This window comes from Cheilinus undulatus, linkage group 5 (genome assembly GCF_018320785.1).
Source record: "Cheilinus undulatus linkage group 5, ASM1832078v1, whole genome shotgun sequence".
Classification (NCBI taxonomy): Eukaryota; Metazoa; Chordata; class Actinopteri; order Labriformes; family Labridae; genus Cheilinus; species Cheilinus undulatus.
This window is the reverse complement of record NC_054869.1, coordinates 16,290,012-16,306,834: the sequence shown is the minus strand read 5'-3', so window position 1 is coordinate 16,306,834 and position 16,823 is coordinate 16,290,012. Positions and strand designations below refer to the sequence as shown.

General features: G+C 41.7%; 1 protein-coding gene across 6 annotated transcripts in view; it reads left to right on the top strand.

The window, feature by feature from the left end:
- The window catches only part of LOC121509389 (probable E3 ubiquitin-protein ligase HECTD4), a 48,774-nt gene that overhangs the window by 17,038 nt on the left and 14,913 nt on the right, over positions 1–16,823 (top strand). For 2 of the 6 annotated variants that reach the window (XM_041786711.1, XM_041786712.1), the window contains exons 12-52: positions 80–315; positions 406–548; positions 652–722; positions 817–922; positions 1,047–1,167; positions 1,275–1,403; positions 1,804–1,928; positions 2,190–2,343; positions 2,450–2,553; positions 2,735–2,933; positions 3,081–3,200; positions 3,289–3,393; positions 3,988–4,151; positions 4,305–4,550; positions 4,673–4,865; positions 5,361–5,465; positions 5,573–5,661; positions 5,753–5,925; positions 8,228–8,363; positions 8,458–8,602; positions 8,688–8,854; positions 9,015–9,161; positions 9,258–9,442; positions 9,658–9,811; positions 9,889–10,169; positions 10,870–11,056; positions 11,155–11,236; positions 11,351–11,553; positions 11,727–11,862; positions 12,024–12,206; positions 12,315–12,479; positions 12,572–12,741; positions 12,909–13,024; positions 13,114–13,217; positions 13,603–13,764; positions 13,855–14,003; positions 14,120–14,199; positions 14,453–14,616; positions 15,297–15,534; positions 15,664–15,800; positions 15,911–16,037. In XM_041786711.1, the coding sequence (XP_041642645.1) occupies positions 80–315; positions 406–548; positions 652–722; positions 817–922; positions 1,047–1,167; positions 1,275–1,403; positions 1,804–1,928; positions 2,190–2,343; positions 2,450–2,553; positions 2,735–2,933; positions 3,081–3,200; positions 3,289–3,393; positions 3,988–4,151; positions 4,305–4,550; positions 4,673–4,865; positions 5,361–5,465; positions 5,573–5,661; positions 5,753–5,925; positions 8,228–8,363; positions 8,458–8,602; positions 8,688–8,854; positions 9,015–9,161; positions 9,258–9,442; positions 9,658–9,811; positions 9,889–10,169; positions 10,870–11,056; positions 11,155–11,236; positions 11,351–11,553; positions 11,727–11,862; positions 12,024–12,206; positions 12,315–12,479; positions 12,572–12,741; positions 12,909–13,024; positions 13,114–13,217; positions 13,603–13,764; positions 13,855–14,003; positions 14,120–14,199; positions 14,453–14,616; positions 15,297–15,534; positions 15,664–15,800; positions 15,911–16,037 (6,201 nt within the window). Of the gene's footprint in view, positions 1–79; positions 316–405; positions 549–651; positions 723–816; positions 923–1,046; positions 1,168–1,274; positions 1,404–1,803; positions 1,929–2,189; positions 2,344–2,449; positions 2,554–2,734; positions 2,934–3,080; positions 3,201–3,288; positions 3,394–3,987; positions 4,152–4,304; positions 4,551–4,672; positions 4,866–5,360; positions 5,466–5,572; positions 5,662–5,752; positions 5,926–8,227; positions 8,364–8,457; positions 8,603–8,687; positions 8,855–9,014; positions 9,162–9,257; positions 9,443–9,657; positions 9,812–9,888; positions 10,170–10,869; positions 11,057–11,154; positions 11,237–11,350; positions 11,554–11,726; positions 11,863–12,023; positions 12,207–12,314; positions 12,480–12,571; positions 12,742–12,908; positions 13,025–13,098; positions 13,218–13,602; positions 13,765–13,854; positions 14,004–14,119; positions 14,200–14,452; positions 14,617–15,296; positions 15,535–15,663; positions 15,801–15,910; positions 16,038–16,823 lie in introns of all 6 variants that reach the window. The other 4 variants (XM_041786707.1, XM_041786709.1, XM_041786710.1 and 1 more) reach the window with 3 other exon arrangements.

Here is a 16,823-nt window from a genome sequence, read left to right as displayed (position 1 = left end):
AAAAATTTCATTGAAACAACCAGCACTCTTTATAGAGGTTGAATCATATATATAAACTGTAAAACTCATCTGTTCACAGAGGAAACTGTGGCCACTGGTGAAGTAATCAACCAGCTACTTCATCATGTAGGTGCTATGTGTATCCACCAGCTCAACCTGCTGGCGGCTAGCAGTAACAGCCTCCCACTTGGGGCGTTATTAGGTAAACAACACCCCATCGAGGCGCGTCACTTCAGCAGCATCTGTGACATCATGGAGAAAGCCATGGTCAATGGCGATACCTGCATCATCCGCTGCATCTTGGTAGTGTTCCAGGTCAGTTTGAGGTGCAGCCGGGGACAATTTTGCAGGAAGTGAATCAGCAGTTTTCTGAGTAGCAATTTTGTGTGTGTGTTTCTCTTGCAGGTGGTTTTTAGGTTTTTTAATCCTCAATCGGAGCAGAATAGAGAGAGTGTGCGTCGTGCAGGCCTGCTTCTGTGGCAGCTACTCATGGCTCCTGTGGATCAAATAGGAGCAGAGATTCAAAGAGAGGTGTGCCTGGCTATCAGGTAAAACTTAAATAGAGCAGAAATACAAGTTAGAATGGTATTTGATTTTATTAGAAACAATAACAGTATTTAAACACAGTTTACATTCCCCTTCTCTTTGTAGCTCTGGGCTTAATACTTTGTATCAGGGGGAGGCTGAACTCAACAAACTGCTGAAACTGGTGTTAACTGAAGGTAGTGATAGAAAACTGTAATTTTAATTATAGCCCGCAATGACTGGTTTTAAGTCAATGTTTCTAATATTCTGTATATTTGTTTGTGATGTAAGGTGAAAGGAACAGTGGCCTGTCTCAACTTCGTGATGTCATCCTCACCAACTTGTCAGACCAACTGCAGAAGAACAGATTTGGCAGTGAAGAAGATGACCACTACAGGTAAGTAGCTCTCTGGTCACAGATTTAAACCTTTTAAAAACAGAAAAATAGCATTTCTTTTCCAGAAAAGTTAGTTTTCCATTGCTGTAAACTTGTTAAAAGTAAATAAATCTGTCTTTTACAGATTGAGTGATGAGTTGCTGCATTGTATCCTCAAGACAGTAGTCCGGGAATCCTGCCTCCTCATTACCAAATGTCAGACTGTCGCCAGAGACGACTTCCAGAAGCTGCTCTCCACTGTGCCAGTATGATTATTAACTCAGCAGAACAAAATGCCATCTGTGAAGACTCGCATCATATGTTCTATATGGTTGCACTTATGCAAACTTGATGCGGTTTCCCCCCTCTGCAGGTGGTCTCACCTAGTCTGCGCTACCTCATGGCTGTTCAGAACCACCTCCTCAGTAACACTATCCTTATCCGTCCGGATGATAACGACGACAGTGACAGCTCCCTACAAGGGGAAACAATGAAGGTACAGGTAAACATCCCCTTTAAATACCCCTACCTCTGTGCATGTTGACTGTTTATGTTTCTGCCATCAGAGACCAATCCACCAAACAGAGTAACAGGAAATGTAAATTCCTACAGCGCTGCATTGTAATTTTTGCTCATCCAAGCTTTAATAAGTTTGATCACTTAGCAGTGCTAAGAATGTGTTGTTTTTTCAATGGTAGCTGTTAACCAACACCGACTCTGCTAATATATGGAGTGTTTTTTGTCTTTAGGCATAAACATAAGGATGATATTTACACTTTCCAAGTGTAAGTATCATCTTATGCTCAAATCTACCATAGATTTGAGCACTACCATAGACTTGAGCACTAAAAATGTTAAAAGCAGTGATTACGTAAGTGTGGGCCTTCTGTGTGTGTCCTCAGGAGCTGCAAAGCAGTATCCTGTCTCTAGCAACCAAGATTCTTGTGGGATGTGATGAAGTGCTCGAGACCCTGCAGCAAGTGACCACCGCCCTAATTAACAGCGACATCTCAGACAGAGAAACGAGGTACGTTTTTAATTATGTCTCTTTTAAAAGTAGCCTTTGAGTGTCAGAGAATAATGCTATAGCCAGCCAGCCTCAGGGGCGGCTGGGTACCTTTTTTTATATTCACAACCCACTTATTTTATTAGATTATATGAGCAGACTTTTAAAGTCAGTCTTTATTTCTATTAAGCCAATGATTTACTGTCAGGAAAAAAAATCAAATACAATGCTCTCTTGGTTAGCTGTAGTGCACTTACTTTTTGTTCTCTTTCTCTTTTTTAGGTTGAAAGGCTTGGAACAGGTAACCAAGGCCACCATGCTTGGACATCTGCTGCCAGTTTTGCTGACATCTTTAATGCATCCAAACCTGCAGACCCTTACCCTTGCTGATGCCCTCATGCCTCAGTTGGTGCAGTTGGTCCTGTATACCAGTCAGGTAAGATTCTTTCTGGCCTAAAAGGGTTTTTTTTTGCATTACATAACCTTTTTTCTTCAGTATAAACAGTCATCTTTAAAGTTTGTATTCTTCATTTTTCATCCAGACTGCTTTGTTACTGAAGACTCAGTCTCCACTGTTCACTGAGGAGCCCCAACTTACAAGTGGTTCTTTGGGGCAGGGGGCAAAAGCATGTGCTGCTGATGACAAGTGAGTTTTGTTGGAAAAGATGTAAAAGGATTTCTTTGCTGTATAAATTAGCATTTTAATGCTAATGCTAATTTTTGAAAGAGTAAAAGAGTGTATGGATACTTTATGTCAGATGTTTTTTTCTGTTAAAGCTTGTTTTTTTTTTTTTTTGTTTTAAACATAATCAAATTCTCAATGTTAGAATTCTTGATGAACGTGAGGAGCCTGGTTTCCTGACTGGACTGAAGATCCCTGCCCCGTGGGCTGCAGGGAAAACTGTTGAGACAGTGCACCCTGTGAGGGACAACTACAAGTTCAAGGAAACGGTACACATCCCAGGAGCCCGCTGCCTTTACCTTCGTTTCGACTCTCGTTGCTCCTCACAGTATGACTATGACAAGGTAATAAACACTAATAATATCCTGAGTTATAGACACAGAAAGACCCTCATTTCATACTTTGATCTTATATACATAATTTAACGTTTCACAAGCACCGCACAGCCCTTGTTAGAGAACTGATGCTGAATGTATTCTCTGCTATTTTAGTTGGTTATCTATGCCGGTCCCAACACCAACAGTCGTAAAGTGACAGAGTATGGAGGGAACACTCTGGGTTATGGCAGTCGCTCTGTGTTAGGGACAGGATGGCCCAAAGACCTGGTCAAAGTAAGAGATACTTTCATACAAACAAAGTAAGCACATAATGCCCATACTGTATTGAAAAGATACATTTTATTTCTGTGTCCTCTTCCAGGTGGAAGGTGATACTGTGACATTTTCCTTTGAGATGAGGAGTGGACGTGAACACAACACTCCTGACAAAGCCATGTGGGGCTTCTCCTGTACTGTCAGAGCTCAGGTAAAACAACCCAAACATCCACATTTTCTGACACTGGCGGTGTGGAACAACCATGTACTATATTAGATATGGATGTAGTCTCGGTGACATCCATTTGTTTCAGAAGTGGAGTGTTAAAGCCCAATTATGGCAGTCACCATATTGAAAATACTGTGCCATGCTTACTTTTGTTTCACCAAAATGACAGGGAAAAACTGGATGCTGAGGTGGGCCTTTAGCCTCCTTACAAACAGCTAGAATGCACCTGTGTGTTAATCAAAACAGTCGTGCCCCTTACTGCTGCATACCTCTGAGCCTTAATATCACCAAATGAGTTAAAAAGAACCTCCACCCCCTTTACAGTTTCTACCAAGAGGACATTAGCTAGTAAGACTAATACTGTTTTGAACCAAGCTGTTACCATGTTTACTTTTAATGATTACCATTTTAACAAGGGTGTAAATGGGTCTTCCAGGACTTTTGTAGCCAGCTTCTAGTCACCCCTTGGGGACGTGCAGATTTTCTTTTTGCACTTGCAGCACTGGCATCAACACTAGGGGTGTCTGCTTGAGAACAACAATCTATTCTCAAATTGCTCTTTATTTTTGTCTTTAGGAGTCATCGGAGGACGTCTCTGGAGGTCTTCCCTTCCTGGCAGACCTTGCACTGGGTCTGTCAGTGCTAGCCTGCTCTATGCTTCGCATTTTGTACAACGGGCCAGAGGTGACCAGAGAGGAAGAAGCCTGTCATGATTTGCTCTGCTCAAAACTACTGCAAAGGTGACTCAGCTAAAAGAGAATACCACAAAATGTCCCATTGTGATGCTGGTTGGCCATATATTCACGTGGAACTGTTAAATCAATACATCATACAGAAAACTGCTGGCATCCAAAAAGGACAGACTGGTGACAGATTTGATATTTTTTTCTTAGGTGTCAGTGGCAGGTTGAAGCAAATGGTGCCATCTCTCCTGCACTCACGCCCAGCCCTTCACCTCTGCCTCTCACTATTGAGGAGGATCGAGAGTTCACTTATCCCTCCGACGTGCTCATCCCACCTCCAGGTCTCATGCCAGGAACATACTTTGACCTACCTCGTATCCGCCTCCCTCCAGGCATCATGGGAAGGCTACGAGAAGTGTCTGGAAGAGCTCGACCTCAATTTCGCCCTAGCATTAAGTAAGTACTTGTTGTTTTTTAGTATCATTAAATACGTGCAATGATATTTATGCAAAATTGGACAGTATTTATAACCAAGACTGTTGTAGTCAAAGGATAACCTTGTAATTCTTCACTAAAAGGGAGGTGATCAGGCCAGATGTCATGGAGGAGGTTATAGTATCCTGTGTGATTAAGCATCTGAGCCTGGTTGATGCTCTTCAGTCACTCGTAAACTATCAGTACCGTGAGGATCATGCAGAAGAGTATGACCTGGTCTGTAAGATCATGGCGGAGACTTTCAAGAAGATCAATGCAATGGAACGTCAGCTGCAGGTGAGCTACAAAGAAATATTTAAGAAGCTTATATGTTCTCTAAGTGGAAGACAGTACACAGCCACACCAGATACTATTATGAATTTTTCTGATATTGATTAGGCTATCTGAGAAAGCTATATGTTTCATAAAGTACCCCTTTTTGCTTCAGAGGATTGTAATGATGTGAAATTACTTTGACATGATTTTGCTGAGAATCTGTGAAAATTTGCTGCCAGGAAATTGTTTTTTGGCATAATTATACTGTTTCTACATTTCCTTGAACCTGTTGAAATTATATAAAATCTGAGAGATGTTTATGCCACGAGCTGTGCATTATGATATAACCTAGAAATATGAGCGTCATACTGGAGCCCCTGGATACCAATTAAAATAGGTTTGCACTGACCAAAAGACCTGTGCTGAGTTAAAAAAGGAAATCAGACTACCAACAGGCACTGAAACAAAACGTCCGAGTCTTATCATGAGAATAATGTTCTTCTGTGTTGCTTTCAGAGTGTCGCTGAATTGGAACAGAAGTGGCAGAATGAGGTAGAAGAGGCTCACCAGGGGAAGCTGGAGAACAACACTCCTTTTTTTCATGATTACCACTTCTTTGAGGTACTCTGCTCCACACACACCTGTCAACATTTGCCCTTGACTTTATACAATTTCCCACTAATGTTTGCTTTGGTACTTAAAATGTATCTGGGATATTTTTGCTCTAGAACAAAATTAAGGAGCTGGAACTACTCTGCTCCCTGAAGGAGGTCCCATTCGACTTCACTGATTTGGAAAATGTCGTCCTTGCACTGAGGCAAGTAATTAAAAGTTAACCCAGCGCTTGGAGCAAGTCTCAGTTGTGATGGGTTGATTCCTATAGTGACAGTATTTATTCATTTTTACAGGGAGAAATTCTTTCAGGAGGTGAACACAATGCATCTCAAAAGTATCACTTCGCTGGCCAAGACTAAAGCACTGGTGAAGAGTCTGATGAACCGCACAGAGCTGCTGCTTCATGTGACTATTGCTCCACATTGTAGAAGTCTGACCAGTACCCCCGCAGGGACACCAGGTCCAGGTACAAATCCACTTTAATCCTTCTTTTTACACAAGCCCCAGTTCCAAAAAATGCTACTCTGTGTAACATGTGAATAAAAACAGAATGTAATGATATGCGGACCTTTCTCAACCTATATTCAGTTTCATAGAACATCAACATGTGACATTAAGTATTAAAACTGAGAAACTTTTTTTTGGGGGGGGGGGGGACATACACACATCTTGAATTTGATGCCTGCAAAAAATTGGAAAACAATGGGACAGGGGCAAGAACAGACTAGGAAAGTTTTGGAATGATCAAGAAAAATACATTGAACATCCCATAGGTAGTTAGGTTGATTGGTAACAGGTGAAAGTGCCATGACTGAGTACACTCCAGAAAGACTCAGGCACTCACAGTCAATGACTGAGTGAGGTTCTCCACTTTATTAACAAATAGTCCAACAGTTAATGAACAGGGTTCCTCAACATGCAACTGCAAGGAATTAACTTACCCATCTATAGACCATAATATCATTAATAGATTCAGAGAATCTGGAGAAATCTCTGCACATAAGGGTCAAGGCCAAAAACAATCATCAATTGTCTGTGACCTTTGATCCCTCAGGCAGCTTTACATCAAAATCCAGCATCATTCTGTTGTGGATATATACTAACCTGAGCTCTGGAACACTTCGGAAAACCTTTGTCAGTTAACACAGTACCTCACTGCATCTATAAAAGCAAGTTAAGATTCAACCATACAAAGCAAAAGCCATTTATCAACAACATCCAGAAGCACCTCCAACTTCTCTGGGCCCAGGCTCATCTGAGATTGACTGACCTCAACTGGAAAAGTGTACTGTGATCTGACGAGTCCACATTTCAAATTGTTTTTGTGAATAATGACTGTCAGGTCCTCTGGACTAAAGCGGAATAGAACCATCCTGATTGTTGTCAACACAAAGTTCAAAAGCTGGCACAATGGTATGCGGCTGTATTAGTGCCTATGGAATAGGTAAATTATACATTAGTAAAGGCACCATTAATACTGAGAGGTGCATACAGTCTCTGGAGCAGCATATGCTTCCATCTAGTCAAGGTCTTTTTTAGGGAAGTCCCTGATGTTTAATTCTGCAAGACACTGCTAAGCCACACTCTGCATGAGTCACATCACAGTGGCTTTGCAGTAGAAGAGTGTTGGTACTAGACTGACCTGCATGCATTCCAGAACTGTCTCCCATTATAAATGGAATGATGAAACCCTGCACTGTTTAAACAGCTTAAGATGCACATCAAGCCTGAATGGGATGAATTCCACTTTTTATTCTTCAGTCACCAGACACTTACAGAGTGTTCTTAGGATACTGTTTAGCCTTCATTGACCACATGTAGGTGATATCACTGGCATATCCTTATTTAAAAGGCTTTACTAAATTTGCTTCCATAATACTTGTACTCATGTGAAGAATGCTAGGAGCTACAGTCTTGCTCTATGACTCAGTCAAAAAAAATTACTTTTGCTCTCAGTTTTCAAAGTCTGTCTTGAAATGGGTAAAAGGAATTTCAGGAATGCTGCTCCTGCAGCTTGGAATCTGCTACAGGAGACCTCGTGTCTTGAGGAGCTGGTTGCTTTAAGTCTTTTAAAGGTAGATAGAAAGAACTGGAGTATAACTTTCTGCTCTGTGACTCAGGATTTGTTTTTTCTGTGATTCTAACTGCTTTGTTTTTTTATGTCTGTCTTTGTTAATTGTGTTGCTGCCTGTCTTGGCCAGGGCACTCTTGTATTTTAGATTCTTAATCTCAGTGAGTTTTTTTCCTAGTTAAATGAATTTGAATGATAATAAATAATAGAAGAAAAAGGTAACATGGGCCAAATATGCTCCTGTTGCAACATTTCTTTAGTTATTGCAGGCAACAAATTCATGATAAGTTGAGCATTTTTGGGAACACTCAAGTTAAATGTTGTCATACAGTGTTACTACTGAAAGTGTGTGAGCCAATGGCATTATTAAGTCTGAGTGAAGTTCTTAAACTTTCAAAAGAGCCTGAATTTGACAAATTTATGAGAACACATCATATCAACATCTTGTTTTTGATCCATATCTTACTTCATCACAATGTGTTAGTACTAATTGCATAAAAAATAGGTAGTTTTGTTATACCTTCAAATTTCACTTGTATGATCTTAGGTAATTGTGCATCTTTTTAACTTATCATATTGCTAATGTTTATTACCATGTCATAGGCGTACTGTTAGGAGCAGTGAGAGTCAAAACAAAGGTAAAAACAGGCTCCTGGGATGGGTATCACTTCCTAATTCTTCTGCTGTTTTGTTGCAGCCTCTAAGTCTGTGTCAGATGCAAAGACGGTGATCCCGATGGTGAAGCAGCCAGTGTTTCTTCGCAGCATGTCTGCACCCTCAGACTTGGAGATGATCGCTAACCAGGACTTGGAGTTTACACATGCACCCCAGAGGCATTTATCATTTTTTGATTGAAAGATTTTGTATCTTAAATCATATAAAAGAAAACAAACTGAAACTTTTCTTTACCTGCTGCTTATCCTATAGGAGGCGACACCACCCTACCAGTCATCGCAGCAGCTCATTTACCCTTCTACAGTCTCTGGCCATTGAGGACAGCCGTGACAAACCAACATACAGCGTGCTGCTGGGACAGCTCTTCGCCTTTATTGGAACCACACCTGATCAGGCCGTTAGTCCTCTACATCACTTCTTTAATTGTTTCACTTCATGAGAATCAGTAGGTGATTTCTGATCATTTTTGGTCATTTCTTTAGGTCTCAAGCAGCAGTTTCCTGTCTGCCGCACAGACACGATGGCGACGGGGCAGCACACGAAAGCAGGCTCTTGTTCATATGAGGGAGTTGCTCACTGCTGCTGTCCGAGTTGGCGGAGTCACACACCTGGTGGGTCCTGTCACTATGGTCCTGCAAGGCGGTCCAAGGTAGGGGAGGGGAATCCAGAAATACTTTAAAATATCCTATTTAAAGTAGTGCAGTGTCAGAACTGTATTATAATGTTTAAACTGTTATTTTGGCACAAGAAAACAATGGTTTATTATGTTTGGTTTTCCCTTAATCTGCATTTGTGTGCCATCTGTGCAGGATTGAAGAGCTGACCTGTGGAGGAATGGTAGAGCAGGTGCAGGAAGCCTTTGGGGAGACCATGACGTCTGTAGTGTCTCTATGTGCTCGCTACCCTATTGCTTGTGCCAACAGTATTGGCTTGCTTTGCACAATCCCATACACCAGGCAAGACAAATTATCTAATATTATCCCCCTTTTTATCTGTCTTCTATCACCATGCCCTCAGATGTCTTACCCTCTTTTGTATGATTCTTCTTTTAGGAGTGAAGAGCAGTGCCTGGTCCGGAGCGGTCTGGTTCAGCTCATGGACAGTTTGTGTAGTCTAAGTGGTCAGAGGGAATGCAGCTCAAATGAAAAGCAGACCAAAAAGCAGAAGGTGGCCACCATGGCCTGGGCTGCTTTCCAGGTGCTGGCTAACCGCTGCATTGAGTGGGAGAAGGTGGAAGGTGAGTTAAGTGTGGTTTCTTTACTGTAGTCATGTTTGATACACAATAAAGCTCAATATATTTGTGTTGACCCTAATGAAATCCTCAAATTCAAAGGCAGACATGAAGAACTTGATATAAAGAGCAAAATAAGTTTAGCATTTATCCTGTCAAATGTAGAGATAGGCTGGTAGATTGTATTGCCAGGTATATAATGCATCCTTTCCTCCTGATAGGTGGGTCTACAGATGCCGTGCACTCTGGTCTAGCCCGGCAGGTGTCCAGCCTGCTGACCAATCACCTGGCTCGGGCTACAGAGTGCTGTGGGAATCAAGCAGCAGGAAATGATGCCTTACAGGATGTGCTCAGTCTGCTCAATGACCTTTCCAGGTAACGATTTGTGTGACTATGAAACACATGTCCATTATCATGTTTTAGTGTATTAATGCAGTTTGTTTTTTCCTCAGGAGCCACATAGGGAAGGCCATCCTGAGCCAGCCAGCTTGCGTTTCCAAGCTCCTGTCTCTGCTGCTTGACCAGAGACCTTCTCCTAAGTTGGTGCTCATCATCCTGCAGCTGTGCCGGGCCGCTCTGCCTCTCATGAGTGTGGAGGACTGTGGGAATGTTGCCCTGCCCTCTTGGAGTTACTCTATAAACACACTTGATGCAGAGCAACAAGATGCTAATGACCCTGCCTCACGGATTGCTGCCTTGCTTCTTGCCAAACTGGCAGACTATGTTGTACCAGGTTAGTCCCTTTTTCCTAGAAGTACTTACTGTAAAATCCATGTTTAGGCCACACTTTAAATACCTTTTTTCTTCATCTAAAAAGTTGGCTGCAACTTATGGACCAGTATAAAGTGCTAAGATGGGCACAAATGTGTGCAGCTGCCGTTGTCACACATGGCATGAGACTTAACGTGATTGAAACATCACCACCTTAATTGTGTTTTGCAAATGGCCGCTTCACTGCTCAGAACATGCTGGAATACATAATGACACAGACCAGACTGGCAGGAGTTGGCACCACTTATTAACTGCTTTCCTTCCTTATTAGGTCATAATTGTGCATTTAAGGAAACAGGGAGTATACCATTAATGTTACCATTACTGATAAGTGTTGGTTTGACTGTAAACACTCCTCAGTGAAGACGACGAGTGACAGATTGAGGAGGTCAGAGTACTCGCGAGCTGAGCCTGTTTTACAGCGATCACTGGAAGCCGAGGGCTCAACTATCCTACGTTAGACAATAAAACTCCATATAGTGAAAACCGATGGTACGAGAAGAACAACACAGAAACTGCATATTGCAGACTTTACTGAACAAAATTTGAGATTCCAAAAACAGACAGCAGCTTATATACCAAGTGATTTTTTATCCAGACCTTATGGTAGTAACCTGAGTACCTTCTGCTGCTAATTCTCAATATTTACAATTTTTCACCAGGATGTCAGACCCTACTCTCCCCAAGCTCCTCCGAGCCAGACACTAGTCTATCCCGTGCCAGCTCCAAAGGAGCTCTAAAGGCAGATGATGTTGGAGAAGAGGGGGAGGCAGTAGATGGCAAGCTGTCTATTTTTATCCACAAGAGGGAGGATCAGTCATCTCATGAGGTTCTTCAACCACTTCTTAGGTGAGGTTTGCCCTATATCTTTAGGATTTTTTACACAACAGCAGACCATTTACTGATTTTTGTGACATAAGTGTTTTTCCATGCTCTCCAAAATACAGCAGTTCAGAAGGACGTCCATTTCGGCTTGGCACTGGAGCAAACATGGAAAAAGTGGTAAAGATGGACAGGGACATGACAAAGGTGAGTTCAATGAGCAAAAAAAACACCTTCATCCAGAAGGTAAAAATTTATACCCACAATCTGATGCCCTAAATACAGTCCATAAGTCTGCTGTCCCATTTAAAAACTCCTTAGAGTGGCAGCTGTGAGGTCATTACAGAAGAGGCATCAGCTGCACTGAGAAAAGCCAACAAGTGGGCTCAGTCTGGTCTGATTGTAAGTGTCGGACCGCCTGTGGAGACTCTAGCTCAGGAGACTGCTGGAGGCATTACCACTGGTGATAAAAAGAAAACGGCCCAGACTGCTGTTTGTCGAGACAGGAACGCTGAGCTGGCCAGGCGAGTAAACAAAATAACTACATTAGTGTAATAACTAGATTTCCTGTCATTTTAATCCTTCATCATTTGGTTACTGGCCTCATTAAGAGTCTGTTGCTCTGTGTCTACATGTTTATCTGGTTTCAATGTACATCTCACAGACTTTCTCTGATTTCTGTTTTTGTCTTGAACAGGTCGGATCCTGTCAGGCCTTTTATCAGCGGCCATGTTGCCAACAGTATGGCTGCTGAGGTGATTGCTCTGCTGCACAGCCTGCTCACTGCCCCTGAGTCTAACACGGCTCAGATCTGGACCAGCACTGCAGAGAAGGTAAAGAAAATTTTAGGTCTCACTTTATCATGATGTTTTTTTCTTTAATGTTAGCTTATGTCTTGTAGCTGCATTGTTAATAATTAATGACTAACATGGAATCGATGTTTGTGATGCTGTTTGTATTGCAGCTAATGCTTTTTCCTTTGGGGTTTTTCTAGGTTCTCTCCAGGGCCCTGATGTTTATCCCTCAGTTGGGCAAATATGCTGAGAGTATTCTGGAGAATGGGAGTAGCAGCGGCAGGAAACTGGCTAAGCTTCAAGCCATTGGCAGACAAGCTGTAGCTGCGCTCTGTGCCCTTGGAGGCTTCAAAGAAACTATTAAGATCGGCTCTGAGGTCCAGGTTAGTAGAGGGACGTGAACCAGTGAAAATGCCTGGCTGTTTTACTCTTTTGGAGCACTTGATAGGTCAGAAAGTATTCCCTTAAAAGCTTTTTTTCTCTGCTTGTAGGTGTTGGGTAAAGGAGTTCTGGGAAGTGTTGGAATAGTTATGTCCATCAATGAGCAGGAAGGCATTGCTACTGTCAAGTTCCCTTCCTGTGAGTACAGGAGAGCTTGCAAAGCCTCAGACATCTTGACAGTGCCAATATCACGACTCTGTACACCCCGATCTGAGGTAAAACTTAAAAATCAAGCACAGCACAGACCTTATTTTTGTAAGAAATATCAGCTTCAGTCTCATGCATATCTCTCTTCCTATCTCCTCAGGCTCTCCCTCTATATAAGCTCTCCATCACAGAGAAGGTGGTGCAAGCAGTGCAATCCATGCTTCTGCCACAGGAGGGAAGTCTATCCATTCACACTTCTCTACCAGCCACAGGAGATGGCTCCAGTCCAGTGATGGCTGCAGTGCGGCTGCTGGCTGAAATCAGAACCAGGTACATTTATGTAAATGAGATTATGTAATAGTCCGCCTTTAAATTAGCCTTTTCAATTTTTGATTAGCTTGACTTATTAATACTGATCATGTATGTGCCTTTGTTGGAACATTGCTGTGTAGTCCTGACAGTAAAAGTGAACATAACTCATTATCACTGTGTTTTAGGGCATGCCTGGTGATGGCACAGCTGCTGGAGGACAGCTCCTTCTGTGAGGAGTTCATCCAGCAGTGTCCTGCTGCTGTTGAGGTGCTTAACCTGGTGGCCCAGGAATGCAGCCCTGGTGAGCAAAATGATTTTAGCACCTAAAACTATTTGTTCATTATGCCTACTTGTTCATCTGTAAGTTTGACAAAGTTCCATCATGTTTAGGGGAGCGCCTCGGCATGGTTGAGGCTCAGTGTGAAAGAGTGAGAATGCTCTACAGGGACTGTGCTCGGCCCCCACCTCCTCCTCTGCAGACGGACAGACGGCAGGTATGAGCTCCACATTTGTAATAGATTTTTAGCTTTTTTTTGCCTTTTTTAAGTTACACAAACAAACATGAAATGACTGTACTCCAGTGTAACATTTAAACTCCACATTCATGTTTGTGGAAGTACAAAAAGTGATCACTAATCCACTCCCTCATCAAAGAGAGCCAAACATCCGTCTTAAAAACACCATTGTTTGAATAAAACCCCACAAAAATCTGATCACGTTTTAACTGACTGACAGTTCAATGAGTTATAATTACCTGATGGAATTAAATATAGAGATACACGCCAGAACTTAATGCTCTCACAGATCTTCAAAGACATTTGAATAGTCTGACTTTTTGCTCCACTTCTTATGATTCCTTTGATGTTCTCTTCTCATCAGCCCAAAGAGATCACTTGGTGTCCATCCAGAGTGTTCCCTCCGGTCCGAGCCTGCATGTTCTCATCCCGCCTGACCTCTGTCACCTTCTTGGCTGATCCCAGTGCTGGAGGAGGGCTGCCCAGGGGCACCTTCATCTATGCCACCTGTCCTGTACCAGTTCAGGTTGGTACATCACACTAAAACACACTTCTGGATTAATGTCAGCCAGATCAGTTTGTTTTAACCTTTAAAGAAACCTCGTTGTCTCTACAGGCCCCGTCTTTTTACTGGGAGATAGAAATTGTCTCCTATGGAGACTCAGAAGAGGACAGTGGCCCGATCGTGTCCTTTGGTTTTGCCACAGAGGCAGAGAAGAGGGATGGAGCGTGGACCAACCCTGTTGGCACATGTCTGTTTCATAAGTATGTTCACCTGCATATTAACTCTGAGAGACTTCATCCTTTTCATCTGCTCTGTCTCTAACTTTAGTGCTGACTGCTACCTCTTTCTTTCCTGTTGTTCCATTTCTGTCTGTCAGTAATGGTAGGGCAGTGCATTACAATGGCTCCAGTCTGCTGCAGTGGAAGAGTGTCAGGCTGGATGTGGCTCTACTTCCTGGTGAGACAGGAGACAAAATGTTTCCCTTTTACACAATCTACCATCTTTTGTTTGATTTTGCCAACTTAAAAATCCATACAGCTGTTTGTGTTATGGATTTTAACTTAACACCCATACTGGCTGTCCTTTAAAATCTATTTTGGCAACATGTCTTTCTTCCTTTTCTCAAACTATGTTGGCATGTTTTAACCTCTGTTCACCGGATAGCATTGAAACTTTCTGAAAGTTTGACATTATGTGTTAATGAACACAGGTGATGTGGCTGGAATAGGCTGGGAGCGTTCCGAAGGCACTCCTCCACCCCCTGGTCAGGCCCCTAAAGGACGGGTCTACTTCACTTACTGTGGTCACCGACTCAGCCCCATCCTCGAGGATGTAGCAGGTGGAATGTGGCCCCTGGTGCACATTCAGAAAAAGGTGAGTGTCTGTTAGAAGTGAGGCTGGGCAATTAATCAAAATGTAGATTAAATCGCATATTGTCCTGCTGCAATTCTCAAACCGCAGAAGGTGCAATATCTCTTGACTTGAAATGTGTTTTAAAATACCAGTTTTATACATTTTTTGAGGCAGAGATGTTATGTCCTACACCTTATACAAACATTCAGTTGTCGTTTTTTTCTAGAATAATTTGAAAAAAAAATCTTTCTTTCCTTGGTTTTGTATATTTTGTCTCAATAAAAATGATAAAGACATAAAATGATCATTCCCTTTTGTGAAACAGTTTATATCAAACTGAGTCAAAGTAATTGCATTTTTTTCCCCAAAATGGTTCAATCTAGTTTAATCTGCCAAATATTGTTCCTCATAACATAGAATGATTTATTGCTTTTTTTGTTGAGAAATAAAGAAGATGAAGAACTTAAATAATAATTGCTTATTAAATCACAACTGCAGTTTTGGGAAAAAACATTGCTATTACATTATTTTCCCCAATTCCCCAATCAGCCCCAGTAAGAGGTCACCATTAAAAATGTCTTTTATAAACTATAATTAAATAATGATTAAGCTTGTTATAATGAATATGTAAACTACTGAATCCATTTCTCTGCTTTTTTAAGTAATAAATCTCTCATTTTTCTTTCCATTTTTCTTCATAGAACTCGAAGATCCGTGCCAACTTTGGAAGCCGGCCATTTGCATATGCAGAAGGCCAGGCACACAGAAATGCTGCCGACCTGTGTGTAGACCTTGCAGAGGAAATAAGTGCAAATTTTGAAGCACTGCCTTTTGCAATGGCCTCAGATAGTGACAATGACGCAGGTGCAAGCGTTACCTCTGATTCTGGCTCCCATGGACCGCCTTGTCGGATTGCAGCTGTGGCAGTTGCCCAGCAACGTATGTTTATCATATTCACTTGAGCCTTTTCTACATCAAACATGCTTGCAAGAAAAGCACTCTCCTGAAAACATCAGCATTTTGATGATTTCTGCTGTATTTTCCTTATGTATTTTCTTGTTTGTACAGAATACAATAGTGACCTGTCATGCCATTACAAAGTTGAGCTGAGCTACGAGAACCTGGTCACGTCAGGGCCTGATCCACATCCTCCTCCTATCGCAGATGATGAGAGTGATGATGAGGATGATGATGATGTCCCAAGAGTGAGTGGAGCCTGTGATTTTCTTTGTTGGATTAGAATTTGCAAATACATTCTGATAACCTTGTCAACATTTTCTTCTTATCCTGTGTTTTATTTTGTGCCTGACCTCAGGAGGACCACTATGCCTTGCTGGTTAAGGCCTGGGAGACCAAAGTGTTCCCAACCATTCGCAGGCGATTCCGTAATGAGGCTGAGAGAAAATCTGGCTTGGACCAAATTAAAGGAGCTCTGCAGCTAGGTAATGAATCAAAGAAAACCAATAAAACCTTCTCCTAAAAGTCCAGAGGAAGAAATTACTTAACATAAAACACAAAACTTTCTTTGCAAACATCATTTGATCAAGGCAGGGAGGTAAATGGTCAATAAATCAGGGTAGAAAGCTGGCTCTTTTTCTGACAACTCTGTGTAAACCTTAGAAATCAATGTGTGAGAAAATTTCAGTAGATCAGCAGTTTCTGAGGGACTTAGACCAATAACAGTGTGACATCCAAAGTGTCTTAAATCACTCAATCAGTCATCACAGATTTAAACTTCAGCACATCGTCTTGACCATGTCTCCGTGCCTAAATGCACTGGTTGCTGCCATGTGATTGACTGATAAAATATTTGCATTTGTGTAAGGAGCAGTTGTGCCTAATAAAGTGATCAGTGAATGTCAGATATACTATAAAGTCACAGAAGCTTCAAGTTTAGTCTCAAGGCATCCATCAACATTACTGTTTATTCCTCCTTTTCATTTTTGCTCCTTTTTTAAATTCACCTCTGTTTAAATGCTTCCTACTTTATTGCTCGTAGTCTATTTGGGCCCTGTTGAAACAGAATTCTTAATCAATGATACAGAAGGAGGTAGTAAGTAATTATTGGTTTCTATTTGAGTTTGACTTAAAAATAATTAAAGCAAGTTAATAACCTTCTCTGTCTTTTACAGTGCATACATTATGTTTAATGATTGAATTAAGCTGTTTTTTGCACAAAGTTGGGAAGTGTAGAGGTAAACGGATAATTTTGACACTCTTCATCATAT